This window comes from Bombus impatiens, unplaced genomic scaffold (genome assembly GCF_000188095.3).
Source record: "Bombus impatiens unplaced genomic scaffold, BIMP_2.2 scf_0347, whole genome shotgun sequence".
Classification (NCBI taxonomy): Eukaryota; Metazoa; Arthropoda; class Insecta; order Hymenoptera; family Apidae; genus Bombus; species Bombus impatiens.
This window is the reverse complement of record NT_176766.1, coordinates 1-15,538: the sequence shown is the minus strand read 5'-3', so window position 1 is coordinate 15,538 and position 15,538 is coordinate 1. Positions and strand designations below refer to the sequence as shown.

The following is a 15,538-nucleotide window of genomic DNA, read 5'->3' as shown; positions in this document are numbered from 1 at the left end:
GCAGTCTGAAGAGAAGTGAGGAGAGTGTTAAATTTGCCTGAGGTGTATTATGTTGATAATATTAAACATATTCGATCATAAGAGTCACTAAGTTATTCTTCAATATTATTTCGTTGCATTGCTAAACAACATGGACCAAGAAGTTATCCAGTATTCTCAATGAATAAAATAAAATAAAGTAATTTTTAATTATAATTAAATTATTTAATAAAGATTAAGTTATTTTCAATAACCAAACTTGGCTTATGAGATCTGTGATGTGAAAGGTACAGTAAATTACTATTATTATTGAATTTACAAAAATATGTTACTTGTTAATACTTTATTTCAAACGTCAATAATAATTTGTTGTTAAACACCATCCATATCTTTGGGAATAGCACAATGTTCAACTAAATTTAGCGCTGGAACGTATACTTTGAAGGAATGGTCGTTTTTTGAAAATGATCCTGGATTGATTATATGACAATTAGAATAGGTAGTTTCATATGCTTCAAATCCATCTGCAGTTACAATGAGATCTGGAGTAGGATATATTTGTAATGCATGATTGTATTTCCAATATATAGGTAACATTGGAAGACTTAAAGGAGTCAGATGAGATTGAGAGATAATTGATTTTGCATACTGAAACATTTATCAAAAATAAAGTTACACACTTTTATATAACATACATAAACAATCAGTAATATAATAAAGCTTACATGATCGTGGATATTGCCTTGAAATGGAAAGTAAAGAGTATTCCTACACATTTTCGTTAAAATATCTCCCCTTAGTACCACAATTTCTTTCGTACAATACTGAATTCTACATGGATTAGTAGCAAATATTGCTCCAGGTATATTTTTCCTAAAATCTTCTGTAAGATTTTTGGGCAGTGGCAATTTTGGCAAAATTTTTGGTGATCCAATATCATCTATTGCAGGTACAAAAATAAATTTGGAAGATTGGTTTATATCTGGATATTGTATTATTATATCAGCAAGATTTTTTAATCCCTCTATCAATTTTTGCCTGCTTGATGGTTTTGCAGGAAAACTTAAAAAATGTCCACATAATACAAAAGCTATAGGTGGATATTCAGAATATCCTTCCAACATAATTTTAAATTTGCGTAAAACAATTTTATCATCTAACCACATTTCGGATACAAAAACAATCATTCCATCTTTGTTACTTTCTTCATAAGTTTTTAGTTTTTCAGAAAGTTTCAAAGAAAACTTGCTCAAACCACCAAACGTATTAGCATTGCCGAAATCTACACGTGCATTACTAGATGATTCTGCTGGTGGAAAACCTAAATTTTTCACATGTAAAATACCATCCTTGAAATCTCCATTAGCTATTACTATAGAGCATTCCATGATCAAACCATCCTGAAATCTGTATACAAATATTAAGGAAAGTGCAATTAACAGAAAATTGATTTAACATACTGAAACATTTATAAATATTCATGTTTACATAAATGATTACATAAATCTGGAGTTTCAAAAGGATATTGCTTTTTGTAAATCAACTTTTATTGTACCTCCTGTGTCTTCCAAATAATATTCACCCTCTACTAATTGAGAGAGAAGACCCATAACATAAACATTTCCTTCTTTACTTCCACTCAACAGATGTTCAATTGGTACTAATTCAATCCAATCTTTTTTTCTTTCACCAGGCATTGGAGGAGTAAATAATTCATGTCTCATAGTTCTGTACCAAAGCAACTCAAATCTATCTTTAAAAAGTATGGATTTATATTGTGCTTCGGCAACCAAATTTGGTGTTACAGTTTCCAAAACAAATTTGTTCTCAAACAACTCATATTTGATTCTAGGTATATCAAATACATCTATAACATTTAGTACTGTTTCTGTATCCTTTAACGCATTGGGTTTTATACATTCTTCTATTGCTAGCTTCAAATTTTCAATGGTTATCTGTGTATCACTTAAATTTTGAGCTAAAACTTGCTCTATTACTTGCATTAGCCACATTTCACGTTCATTTTCTTCTACATTTAGAAGTTCCTTAGCAAGTGAAATGCTAAGTTTCCTAGGCAACAAAAAATTTCATTCGTAAAAAATTAAGAAATAAAATTAAGATTCGTTATACTTACATAATACTATATGTAATACATTAAAAATTTATATACCTTGAAAGTACAAGTCCGTATAACGAAAAGGTACTTTGTACCGCATTTATTAATTTTTCACCAGGCATAATTACAGATGCTTATATTACATTTATATACATTATATCCTACGGAAAATATTTCTTTCAGATTAGCAATATTGATAATATCATAAAATTAACAATAAATAAAAATATAAAATAAACATTAAGCTTTCATATAACACTATTACTTTCATCTAATCATTCTAAAGTCTAAAGAATATTAAATATTATCGCAACAATTTCCCGCTTTTTGCTGAAATATATATATGTGACTTATGTTATCCTAAAACCATCTAAAATTTCCACTTACAAAATATTTTCTGGCTGAACTTCGTCTTAATGGGAATAAAACTATTGCTCTTTAGTAGTTTTCAATGCGTAGAATCTGAAAATGCAATTTTTAACTTCAGAAATCCAGCGATTCAAAAGTTATGCGTACATAAAGTTGAGCATTTTTAACATATTTAATAGTTTACTTTGACGTCATGGTGCCTTCTATCTAAGATTCGTCCAATGAGTGGAATCGCTGGCTGTAACAAGTGTACGTATGTGACAGGCTACGTTAATATGTCAATTTTTGACAAAGTTCATTTGCATTATGCGTCGACACTTTAATTATAGACATTAAAAATGTTTAACTTTACATATGTGTAACTTCTGAACCGCTGGATTTCTACAACTATGACTTGCATTTTCAAATTTTACGCATTGAAAATTATTAAATAGCAACAAAAAAAATCAATAATTTAATTTTCATTAAAATAAAGTCTAACCTGTTTTCTTTTTCTAACTGTATACATAGTTATGTAGTTGGTTAATTTTTGTTCTCTTTGTAAGAATTGGAAGAATTGGAGGACGTGGAATGATGGTTTGGCTTCGCTTTTGCATCGGAGATGGCACGTTAAATTCCCCTATACTCTATATCTGTCCAACGAAACAGGGCAGTAAATGCAAATAAAACTTGATTGCTGCGATTGCAACTATTGGCTGCTGACTAGTGACATTCGAGAGTTACACTATTGTTTATCATTTTAACTGCATAACTTTTTAATTACAGAGTGTTATAATTAATAATTGATAGGTGACAATTATCAAATTATTACGAAACGAAATTCATGGAAAGTTTTGATAGAGCATATAAAATATGATTAGCCAATCAATTTTAAGTACACTTAATATATTTAGGTTATGTATTATATTCAAGCAAAGTACGATCAAGTGTGGATGATTATAGTACGATAGGTCGTGATTGTAATCTGTAAGTATTAAAACACATTGTGATTAATTACAAATTGATAAAAAATTTTGTAAGTGATAATGAAATATATTTTGTTTGCAAAAGATATCTTTCATATGTAAGTTTTTCAGGAAGATAATATAAATCAGGTATTAGTTAAATACATATAAGAGATATAGCTGGATATTTTCTGTTTTTCATAAACGTAAACAGAAAGATTATATAAAAATGGATTATCAGTTATGGGGGATTACTGCTGCCTTAATTGGTCTTCATGTTGTGTGGTATAAAATACAATGTAGAATACCAGAAGAAGATCGACGTCCACATCCCTTTGTAAGAGTCTATCAGCAGATTATGAAGAAAGATAGTACATAATTAGAGATAATATACTTGTATAATGTATAATAAATGTTTAGTAAACATAATTTATAAAGTAATATTTATTTAGTTAGCATAAGAAATAGGATGATAATGTTTAATAAAATTAAGAAAAGCTAAACTTATGTGAGAGGCTGTATTTTGTAATTAACTTTCAAGAAGAACAATCTATTAATATATATGTACCTTATAAATAAATGAATATATATATATATATATAATAATATACAATAATATTATTTTATACAAAATTTTATTTTAAGATGTATATATAATATAGATACAATAAATAAATAAATATATATATGATATTGAAATCATATTAGTTAAACAAAATCTCTTCAGTAGTTATAAACATAAACGTGCAAAACAAAAATAAAATTTATTAACAATCATTAATTGATATAATGAAAATCTATAAAGTTTAAATAAATATATATGTATACGTGTATAATTATATTACAATCACAGAGGAGCTTAATTACAGCCTTTAATCATAGGCAGATGATCGAAGTCCTGCTGCTGATGATGCATGGAGGAGCTTTTCGGCCGATTTTCATTTTGACTATGTACTGAAGCACCAGGCTTGGGAAGTTGGGGTAATACCATTTGACTGTAATTACTATTCTAAAATACAATAGATATACAATACAGGTAAGGGTATTTTTGTTACCAATTTTGTATGCAATATATTATCTTGTTGTATATTTTAGTATTTGATATAAATTTTGTAGTAAGAAAAATGTTATGTATCTTTTCTATCTGGTTCATTATTCATTGTATTCTTGTTATTATAAAATTGTACATACTCGTGATCGATCTCGATATTTTTTAAGCTTATCGAATTCCTCCATTTCAACTTCGGGCATTTTGAAATGAAAATTCTCAAAATAAGAATGTTGTAGAAGTTGTTCACAAGACCATCTTTCGTCAGGATCTTTGTTCAAACACTTCTTAAGAAAGTCAAGCTGTTAGATGAAATGAATGGAGTCAATTAAATCTTCCTATGATCAATTTACTAAAAATTTTTTATTTAAACCGTTTATTTAAGATAAAGAAAGCAATGTAAAAATTCACCTGTAGAATTGTATTGCCTCTATTAGGTAGAGCAGTTTCGAGGGGCGTGAGGGTTTGAGGAGTCGGTAAAGTGATACCAGCGAAAAATTCATTTTGCTGAAAAATAGCTATGTGTCTCGGCAATAAGTCACCAATAGTCCTTCGAATTAAATACAATTGATCCACGTCTGATTTTCCTGGCCATAACGCTTCTCCACGTATTAATTCTGCGAAAACACAACCAATTGCCCACACATCGACTGGTGTACCATATTGAGTATCTCCTACCTGTTGAAGACCACGTTCTCTTAGTAATTAAAAATAACTTAATTATTATAATACAAGTCGATAAAATCTAGAAGTACGAAAAAGATCCAAGCAGAATACGAATAAATATCCTTAGTGAATTAATTAATAAAATACATTATTTAAACGAACCAAAAAAATTTTTTTATTAGTATGCTAGATTAATATCTATATTAATTTTATTTTTTGTTTTAACCAATTTATCGTTAATGTCACGCACAAAATTTCAACGGTTAGAGATAATGAATTATTAATAACAAGTGCGTATAGAATGGAATCTTAAAAAAGTAATGGAAAGAAATGATTATATTTTGAAAAAAAAATTACCAGCAGTTCAGGCGCTCTGTACCATCTAGTTGCGACGTATTCTGTGTAATTTTCACCAGGACTGAGCATTCGTGCGAAACCAAAATCGCACAATTTCACTACGCCATCGGCTGTAATTAAAATATTTTCCGGTTTCACATCCCTGTGAACGCAACCTAGTCGATGACAATACGCGATGCCCTGCAGAATTTGCCATGTAAGCTGCTTCGTGGTGATTTCTGGACATCCGCTCGGATACCTCTCCATCTCGTTCAGTAGTGTGTACTCGCAATATTCGAAGACTAGGTGCAATTTCCGTTTCCGTCTGAAGACCTCCAGAAGATTGACTAAATTCGGATGTTTCAAATTCTAGAAATCAAATTATCTTTATAATCAAAACGTTTTTTAAATATACTGCACGCAATACAATGAGTTTGGGAAACTCAAGGATTAAACAACCAACAGTTCAACTTTTTTTGGTACAATAGTATGAAAGTGACACATAAAAGAAAGTTTAAGATTGATACATTATGAATTACAGTAATTTTTATACTGAAAATTGTTTACTATATCGTAAGGTAAAACTACGCGAGTTAAGTATAAGATCGTTATTCGAAAGCGTTGATTCGAAATAACAGAAGTCGCGTAGGATATTCTTCGACGTTCGTCTGTCTTGATGATTGTATTAAGAATGAATGAGAATAATCCTAAGTGTCGGAATCATAAAACCGTTAGGGCCCGCAAGTCCACGATGCAGGAAGGGAGAGGGCTTCATTTATGTTATCTTCAAGTGTTCGCCTTCACGTCTTGAAAAGTTTCGCCAAAGACGACCAAAAACAAGCATCTTCTATTTCCAGTGTTCTTTATATTTTTGTTTACTACGAGAAGATACGGGAAAGTTAGTTTTCTCACATTCGGTATTTTCCGTTAGCAATTTTCTCTCATGGGCGGCTAAGACCCTTCCTAGTCCACCAGGGTTCTTGTGCTCCAATCAAAAGCAACGTCTATCGCCCTTGCTTTCCTAAACAAAATTGTCCTTAACGAATCAGCTCATCTTGTGGTCTCAGACACACCCACCCCTAGCTTTCCTCCGCCACACATCGTCACTAAACCATTCATTCTCTATCTTTAGAATAGTCAACACCTTTTACCGAGTTTCTACCCTTAGACCGGTCGCGTACTTAACGTATCAGTGTAACTAAGTTTTACATGAAGTTGTTGGAGTGAACTGTGATTTATGTGTGTTAATTCAGCGTATATTCCACTGTGATTGCTGAATTCATAATAAAGTTTAATAAAAGCAAAATTGATAGTTGCGTTACGACTCAGCTATTTTATTTTATCATCCAACCCCCAAGTTTACATGACAGTCGCCTCGTAGCGCGCTGTAAATTTAATTAGCTACCGTTGCGAATATCTTTTTATATCGTAATATGAAGAATTTAATTAATTATTTTTCGATACTCTATATTCGATTGACAAAATCGTTTTGTCGTTGGAACAGATTTTCAAAAAAATTTCTTACAGTATCGCGTCACATGTAATTGTGAATGATTATTTAGATTTGTAAAGTATGGAATAAAAATAAACAGATCAATGGATGATGGATATAAAGAGATTGCTAAGCGACGAGCGTGTCGGTCTTTCTTATGACTGTATCATAGACACATTTTGTAGGGCAGAATTCATAGTAGTACTGACAGTTTTTTCAGTTCTCTGCAAATATCTCGAAAATTAGAAGAGTCTGACGGCAATATGCAAAGAAAGAAGTTGTTTAAAATTTTTATTTCTATTACATATTAGAAGATCATGTAAATCTAAGATGATGTCAGTTTCGTAGTTACCTTCTTATAATATATAAGCTTTCTTTCACCACATCGACTTTGATAATTTTTGAATATGTGTAGAAATCAACATTATGAACAACTTTTCCCATATATATAACTATCGCTCAACTTTAGTTTCCGGGATATTCGCAAAAAATTGTTGGCAGTGTAGGCACCATAAACAATAAGTATTACCAATAATTGTGCGTTCCTAGTGTATACGTTAGTATTGACGTTAGTATTCTTATCTTTTTTTTGTAGTTTATATAGATCTTGAATATATTAAAAAATTATCGAAATCAGAAATTTTTTGCTTTGGTTTGTTATTGCGGACAGCGTTTGCGATCAAAAGTCGTGTGGAAAGAAAATCATTAACATCACGCCCCGTATTTGCTGTACGGACGAAAGAAGTTATCCTTGAGGCGAAATGTCAGAACAGAGTGGACGCTCGTTTGAATGCGCATATGTTTGGAAGAGAACTCTTTGATTATTTCGATAAGGTTAGGTCATCGAGAGCAGAACACGCTAAGATATTGACCGCCACGGTATTGACCGTTGGCCACTTCTTGCAGTCGACGTCGACGGTGAATTTATATTGCTACGTTGCTGTGCAAGAGCACGAATTTTTCTTCCACGAGCTGATCGATATTCTTAAAAAACTTTATGAAATGTCAAACATCTATATTCTAATTAAGGCTAATAATACTTTTGAGAATTTCTCCATATTTTTTGAACGAAGTTTTCTTAATTCGAGACTAGCCACTGCGAGCTGTAGTACCTTCAGCTTGTAAGGGGTCGTTCACTTGAAGGTATGGGTATACATATATATATACGTAAAGCGTTAGAACCATGTTGGAAGAAGAGAGAAGTAAAGAAAGACATGAGACTTATTTTCAGATTGATCCTAGCCTTGTGATATCTAACAGTTCCTTTCTTCTCCACCCTTTCTTTTTGTGTACATACTACAGGCATAGGAAAGGAATCTCTTTTCAACTTATTAAATATTGAAACTGCTGTTCTATTTTGTGATATTATACGATCTCCGTCTTCTTTCAATTTAAGACATTTTATCATCTCAAACACAGTATATACGTATCAGATTGATAAACAAAATATTTAATTTTTTTCAGGTGGCGATAATATTTATGATAAAGATTACGATGATACAGAAATTTTGAAATGATCATGCTTGTTCTGCTATATCGCTACCATGTGACTTATGTAGTATGATTTGACAATAGGTCTTGCAGTAACGATAAGTCAAACGATAGTGATTATATTGTATAAGTGGCCTAAGAATTTTACACATTACTGTATTTTCAAGCATAACGACTGACCTTAAGAAGCCTTATTTCACGTAGTGCGATTTTGCGTATAAGAGGATCATCCTCAGTTTGTTGGAACTTTTTAACAGCTACCAATTTTCCAGTTTGCCGATCTCTACACTGGAAGACTACACCGTAGCTACCCTCCCCAAGACGCGCCAGTCGTTCGTATCGGTCCATCGCCTTGCTTGGCGCGCGTGACCTATAAAAAAAATAAATTCTTTATAAGTAATAATTACAATTGGTCACGAGATACAGCCATATAGGTACGTAGCTCAATGAGACATCGTACTTAAATATTAATAAGGAAATAATGTTGACATTGGAAGATGAGAGTATATATATATCTATATCTATATATATATATATATATAAGAGTATATATATATATACTCTCATATATATATACATAGTATATATATATATAGTATATATATATATGTACTTGCTTATTGTACACATATACTCTATATCATATTTCTTTATTTGTCCTTTTTTAATGATTCACCATTTCATAATGTTGTGTTTCGATTATTTAATTACGTGAAATTTGAAATTTATATTTCGATGCGATCATTATTAAAAGAATTATAGAATAGCGAGAGGTCGTGAAACACCGATATTTTTTACTAGTAGTTCTGTATCGAAGTATGTGACACAGTTATGAGTACGATGCGGATGTTATCTTCTGTGACACGCGTGTTCCCATTGAAGTGCAATGACAATCGCGATCCATGAAATACATTTCTCACATCATTTATTGGATGAACAGCGTAGCACTTAGCTACATACTAACTTTTGATTCTAGAACGTATACATACACTAACGATTATAAATGAAAATGATCCTTATGTTGTTAATTAATGTTGATTATAATCTTGTTAATGTTTGAAATGAAGCAAAAGAACACTTTTGAAAAAGGTAAGTTACTTTCTTACTTTGCCACCTGTATTTAAATATGGCCAAGTGAGGAGATTGAAGGATAAGTAATAAATACAAACGTATTTAATTTGGGGAAACTTCTACGATTTGGAACTTTTTATTTTAAATAATAAAATATCTTATTGTACGTAGCCGCAAAGGTTTGTAAATTTATAATAATATTTTCTAAGTAAATTATATTTTATTTTTTGTACTTATACATATTCTTTTTGGGAACAGCTTCACTTTTCCACGGATAAATGAGGAAAATATAGTTTTGTATGCAAATGCAATAGATTCGAAATAAGTAAAAGTGTCCCCTATCTGAGTATTAAGGTATGTGCAACTTATAGGATTGTCAGTAGACGTGATACTAGAAATCTTTCCACCAATAGCGGATAAAACGAAAGTTTCTAGTGAATTTTGGGCTCGTACATACTTTTTATACTTGGCAAGACATGGCAAAGAGGTGAACTGTTGCGCAAAGAGCATGCTAGCACTGTAAAGGCTGCGGATCAGACTGTCTGTATTCTCGCCAATGACCAAGGGTCAAGCTCCCCTGTTTCGCTTTATTCGAATCGGAATTCAGAGCGCAGGCGCCCTTAAATCACATAATATAGACCAGCTTGTGTAAAAATCTCATGTCTCCCGAATAATCATATGGAAAATGTGTTATTTTGTATAGTGAACAAATGCACGAACAAATTTGTTTTTTATTTAATACTTCACAATGTTTAGTCTTCGATATGTTTCTCTCATTTTTCTATTTATCTTCATATTTCTCTAAGTTTACATGTGCAGTGAGTCACAGAAGTATTCGTATTTTTATAATTATTGAATTTAAATAACTAATATCTTTTTTAACAATAAACACTTTGCATTATTTATCGATAGGAATATATATGTAATAATTAAGCTTTTGATCGATATATCGTTTATTGAAAAACAGCAATTTGTTATGATATAAACTTTAAACATCAAATGAAATTGTAATTACAAGGGTACGAATACTTCTGTGACTCACTTTATGTATATATTATAAATCGTACAAACTTTCAGTGAAAATGTTCCATTTTGGATCTGATATTTTTGTTTTTGATAAAGACTGAAAGGTTATGTAGAACATGTGAGTTTCGTGAGTCCATTGGAAGCTTACCAAAGCGGCACACGCTGCCCATAGTTTGCAAATCTTAAATCGTTGACCATATCGAGACAAGTGGAAACAGTTCATCAGCATATTCGTGTCGTTTTAGCGTTACCAAAATCAGTGGTTCCGGATATTCGATAATTTAGCTATCGTTAAACAGTTAAGACAGAATTAACTTTAAATCGGCAGAAAATGCATCGCTGCCATCAAAAAGGTTAATGGTGTTAATTAAAAACGTTTCAACTGCTCTGCAATGGTATCATATTGAATTGGCTAATTTCGTGAGTCATGAGAATCGAAAATCTATTAACTTCAGTTAATAAGGAACAATTTTCAGTTATCGTCCTTATTAAGTAAGTGGATTGAAGAATGGTAAGAAATCTTTTACAGAAACCTTCTTTATCGTTATAATTAAGAAAATAATGTCAACATAAATGATGTCACAAATATAGTCTGCTGAAGAATAATAAGGTTAATATCGTTACTGTTCTCATCAAATAAGTTGTGGGTTACCGCCGAGTAAAAAGTAATAGAATTGATTTAGACCTTTTTCCGCGTCGCGTTGCGTTAAATTCATGCAACAATTGTAAATTTTATCTGCTCAAAGAATATTTATTATTATATAATTCTATTATTCATTATTTATTGCTACTATAATTATAATCACAATTATAATTATTATTACATTATATTTATTATAATTATAATTATATTATTTATTATTATTATTGTAAATCGTATGTAAAGTAAAGTTCTACTTGTTACAAATGTCGGTCGTAATACGAATCCTATAACTACAACATGGACAAGAAGAAATTGATAAAACTCTTATTTTGTTTTCATTAATAATTTACGGTAGCTTTCTTCATTATGTTGCAAAAATGATTCGAATTGTTTGATAATACAACCTTTATTAATAAAGTATTATTATTAAAATTAATACGAAACACATATTCTTATGCAGAAAGTTTCAGCAATAAGAATTGCTTGATTTAGATTGTTGCAAGAAACAAAATCTTGTATCATATGAAATATATATGTAATATTCTTATGCATAAAAGTGTAAAAACAAAACTTTCCTAATTTATATTGTTCTGTCATTTAGAATATTCGTTATTGTGCAACGTTTCTTTTACAATTTATTCATATTTATTTGAACAATTATCTTATACGTACAAAAATCCCAGAATGGAGTTCATAGGATTTTGATGTTGAAACACTCCGATTGTTGAACATGCCGAGCGCTACTGAACCCGCTGAAAGACTACCTTACGTTACTGTTGACTTCTTGATTATTGATAATCGATATTAAGTTGCCATATTGTCCATGTTTAAATAACGACCATGAACCAAGGTGGATTGTTTTTAGCGTAGAAATGAAGTGACGCAAATTATGCAACTTTGAATCGAGTTTAGTGGATTTAATAAGACTAGTTGGAAATCATATTTGAATAAAATAAACAGTTTAATTACAACATAGAATAATTGGAAATTTTAGATATGGATTCGTCATTTTTTCTTTAGAACTCTGACAATAAGTTTAATCTAGTAAAGATTATATTATGAATGCGCTAAGAAGGGTATGAATTACACAATGATGAAATCTTTAGTGGCAGTCGCATATATTGTAAGTTTATGGCAGAAAATGTAGAACAGTCATATGAAATATTCATTTTTCAATTAGATTATCTTAATATTTATAGATGCAACTATATTAGCGAGAACTACATAGAACCCAAGAACTCACTAGATTTTGAAAAGATTTTTATTTTCCAGAAACTTTATGTTATTTTCGTATTTATGACAAGGAATTGAACGTATAAAACCAGCTAGCTACACATAATACTATCCGAAAACTGATCTAATACTATTAAAGTATTACAAAGTTTAACATTAATAATATAAAAATTTAATATATCTTAACATTTAATGTAATAATATCCTACAATCAACTTGTACACTATTTTTGTCATTTAATTTTTACGTCATCTTTGGATTATATTTCTTATTATCTGTAGTCGTAATATTTGACACGTTAAAGCAGTATCTTTAAAGTAATGAAAGTTCATCCTTTGACATTTTAACAAACTGTTCGACGAACTACAACATTGTGTAGCAATTATTGTCTTGCGCTAAGAAAATTACTCTACTTTAGGACTAGTGTTAAAATTTTGTTAATGCATCAACTGTATTTAATGGCTATTCACAACGTCTAATGTATACAATGTGTCTTACGTGTTTAAACTACATAGCAAATATCGATCGATTTAATTCAATGTCAAAGTTAAGTGTTCTGGAAAGAGTAGATCTTCAGATTCCGGTCATGGTATCCTTTACTTATATTTTTCTACCATTTTTTGTTTCAAAAAACGTAAAACTATTTGTAAACAATAAATTTGCAAACAATAAATGTGAAGTTAAGCAAAATAAACAGAAAGAAATGTTCTATTTTCAAATAAAACTAAAATTGGCTATAAATTAAATAAAATAGAAAAATGTCACAAAAATACCATTATGTCATATACATGTTAAAATTCGAAAAGACGCCACGAATATATTCACAGATATTCAGATTACGAAAAATAATATATTGGGTTGCAACTAAGTGATTGCGGATTTTGTTATTACCACCTAATGACAATGTCATTAATAATACGACTACTGATAATAATAACCAAAAAAAAAAAACAACTTAGTATTTATCATAATTCTCTAATATTATATTATATCTAATATTATTCTAACTCTACTCTAATAATATATCTAATATTAATATTATCAATAAAAATGAAAATGCTATAAATAGAAATTAAATAAAGAAAGGATTTTATTCAATTATTAACAGATTCTCTACTTGAGAAATCATCATCGTCACCGTAAAGCGATAGATTATTAGATTCAAAACTATTTCGCAAAGAAGACAAAAATTATTAATATCATACAAAATTTTATGGATATTAAATGTGAAAGGTTGAACAAAGGAAAGATTCGTAACAAAATAGTCAGTGTTTACCTCCTTGGTAGCAGAGGTAGTGTGCTACCTAAAAGCCAAAGCTTTCTATCTTGGAGCCATTTGTCCATGCGAAGGCTTCTCACAGAAATTTCGTCTGTTTGATGGAATATCCAAAATGCATCGTTGATAACCTTTGTTTGACTCTACTTGATCGCATCTGAGGCGTCGGCATTATCGATAAAAATACCTTGCGGTGTAGTAGTCGTATTATTACTGACAGCGGTACCTTTCACCAGTGTATCCAACCGATTAAATGTTCGACCATTTGTTTAACTACGTCACTGAGACTGATCAATAATCCGCACGAGTTGCTAGCATTAACTGAGGACAGAATAGTCGTGGCATTAAATGAGACTTCGTGTCTCTTCTGTTCTGTTGGTTCTGAAATACCAACGATCATATAAAAAGGTCTCGATGCTCATATACCGAAGTCTAGGGAAATCTGTTCGGAAATTGAGTCGTGAAAAATCAACGTGGAAGACAAGAAGGTTCTTGTTCTACGCATGCGTGACATAATATCAATGTCTTAGACAAAGACACAAATACTCTATTCGTCTCTATCCACCTCGCAAGAACGCTGACTTTGTTGATCTTTCATGTGAATTTCTCACGACTAGACACGATTCAATTTTCGGACGGTTTTCCCTAGCGAGTATAGAGGCCTGTTTATATGATCGTAAACATATCGAAAAAAGTTAGAGAGTTCCTTACGCCATCTATGATTCGCTACGGCGAACATAGAAATTAGTACATTCAACTTAATTCTCGATCGTAATGCAGCCAATGTAGTATGCATATGTAGCTATAGAAGCTACATTCGTTAAACTCTTGAAAGAAAGTCTGTCAACCTCCTATGAAAACTGTTGGCAGCGATAGGCTCCAACTTGATGTAAATGGATACACACTTTTATTATTTTTTGAATTATTCTTTATTCTCTAATTATCAAAAATGCAAGAAGATATTTCACATGAAAGTTGTTTCATTTAATAGGGAAACGTAATATAATATTAGGGCGAGTTTCTAAGAAAGCTATTTCCTTTCTGATTTCGATGATTCTTTAATATGTTCTATGATCTAGTCGATCGTCGTTGGCCGGATTCCTACGACACCCACGCGGTGAGCGCGAACGCGAGCGCGCGGCGATCGAGAACGCGGACGCGTATGGAGGCTGAGTCTCCTCTACCAATCGCTTCAGTTGTGCCAATTGCGTTTCTCGGCCTGCGTCTTTCGTGTTGTACCGGCGAGATGTTCGAGGAAGAATCATGTTTCCTCCTCCAGCTTGTAATGGGCGGACCGCGAGGTGCCGGTCCGTTCATTTTCTCTTTTTTTTTCTTTTCCTTCTTCCTTCGCACTCCGCACTGCACGAGATCACTGTTAAATGTTTCGCACTATAACACGCGAGTGTATCCCATTTCTGATATGTAAGAAAGTAATTGAACGAGTTCAAAACAATCGCGTTTATAGTATGTTCTGTATATTTGGAAATGCCGAACTTGCGTGGTTTCACTTGAATTAATGTTCGTCCACGTTGACGATTGTACAAAGAATAACCGAGTATATTTGGCGTCGCAGCCGAGAAACCGTTGAAGCCCGCTGAGCTGTATACTAGTAAGGGAGAGGGCATAGTTTACGGCATCCTCAAGTGGCTTCTTTATCTTTCCTTGGAACCAAGGATGATGAAATCCAGGCAATGGCTACGAGCGTTCGAAACCTCGTGTTTTCAGGTGTTGCAACCGCAAGACGTTTGGACCCGTTGGCATGCACACCATAGAGATGAGAAAGTTTTTTTTTTTTTTTTTATTATTTATTTGTTAAAATTACAGCCAATTCTCGCGTTGAGAATTTTC

The 15,538-nt window shown here is 31.6% G+C and overlaps 2 protein-coding genes and 1 long non-coding RNA gene across 8 annotated transcripts; 1 reads left to right on the top strand and 2 right to left on the bottom strand.

Moving 5' to 3' along the window:
• Nucleotides 1-293: 293 nt before the first annotated feature.
• Nucleotides 294-2,865, bottom strand: LOC100747562 (DNA polymerase epsilon subunit 2). 3 transcript variants are annotated; one of them, XM_024367712.2, is made up of 6 exons: nt 2,649-2,860; nt 2,483-2,557; nt 2,150-2,425; nt 1,506-2,049; nt 705-1,388; nt 294-627 (listed from the first exon to the last, which is right to left on the bottom strand). In XM_024367712.2, the coding sequence occupies exons 3-6, from the start codon at nt 2,215-2,217 to the stop codon at nt 352-354; spliced, it is 1,572 nt and encodes a 523-aa protein (XP_024223480.1). In that variant the 5' UTR covers nt 2,218-2,425; nt 2,483-2,557; nt 2,649-2,860; the 3' UTR covers nt 294-351. The 3 variants fall into 3 exon arrangements, with proteins under 3 accessions (XP_024223480.1, XP_033176676.1, XP_024223482.1); XM_033320785.1 differs by lacking the exon at nt 2,150-2,425 and having other exon boundaries at nt 2,649-2,865; XM_024367714.2 differs by lacking the exon at nt 2,150-2,425 and having other exon boundaries at nt 2,483-2,865.
• A 74-nt stretch (nt 2,866-2,939) lies between these two features.
• Nucleotides 2,940-3,837, top strand: LOC105680780. The gene is made up of 2 exons (XR_001102297.3): nt 2,940-3,479; nt 3,541-3,837. It is a non-coding gene; the product is annotated as an uncharacterized LOC105680780 (long non-coding RNA).
• Nucleotides 3,838-4,223: 386 nt separating this feature from the next.
• LOC100747448 (cyclin-dependent kinase-like 4) lies at nt 4,224-14,050 on the bottom strand. 4 transcript variants are annotated; one of them, XM_003489580.4, is made up of 6 exons: nt 13,691-14,050; nt 8,622-8,811; nt 5,480-5,827; nt 4,868-5,134; nt 4,600-4,758; nt 4,224-4,417 (listed from the first exon to the last, which is right to left on the bottom strand). In XM_003489580.4, the coding sequence occupies exons 1-6, from the start codon at nt 13,756-13,758 to the stop codon at nt 4,268-4,270; spliced, it is 1,182 nt and encodes a 393-aa protein (XP_003489628.1). In that variant the 5' UTR covers nt 13,759-14,050; the 3' UTR covers nt 4,224-4,267. The 4 variants fall into 4 exon arrangements, with proteins under 4 accessions (XP_003489628.1, XP_012241180.1, XP_012241179.1 ...); XM_012385757.3 differs by lacking the exon at nt 13,691-14,050 and adding an exon at nt 11,854-12,140; XM_012385756.3 differs by lacking the exon at nt 13,691-14,050 and adding an exon at nt 9,970-10,108.
• Between the last annotated feature and the right edge of the window lie 1,488 nt (nt 14,051-15,538).

Excerpts from the sequence above, each read along its gene's own strand:
- LOC100747448 (XM_003489580.4), bottom strand. The coding sequence starts at position 13,758 with ATGGACAAATGGCTCCAAGATAGAAAGCTTTGGCTTTTAGGTAGCACA. Across the intron at positions 8,812-13,690 it reads CTACCTCTGCTACCAAGGAG|GTCACGCGCGCCAAGCAAGG; the intron begins GTAAACACTGAC and ends TTTTTTTTATAG. Across the intron at positions 5,828-8,621 it reads GTGAAATAAGGCTTCTTAAG|AATTTGAAACATCCGAATTT; the intron begins GTCAGTCGTTAT and ends TTTGATTTCTAG.
- LOC100747562 (XM_024367712.2), bottom strand. The coding sequence starts at position 2,217 with ATGCCTGGTGAAAAATTAATAAATGCGGTACAAAGTACCTTTTCGTTA. Across the intron at positions 2,050-2,149 it reads TACGGACTTGTACTTTCAAG|GAAACTTAGCATTTCACTTG; the intron begins GTATATAAATTT and ends TTTGTTGCCTAG. Across the intron at positions 628-704 it reads AAGGCAATATCCACGATCAT|TATGCAAAATCAATTATCTC; the intron begins GTAAGCTTTATT and ends TAAATGTTTCAG.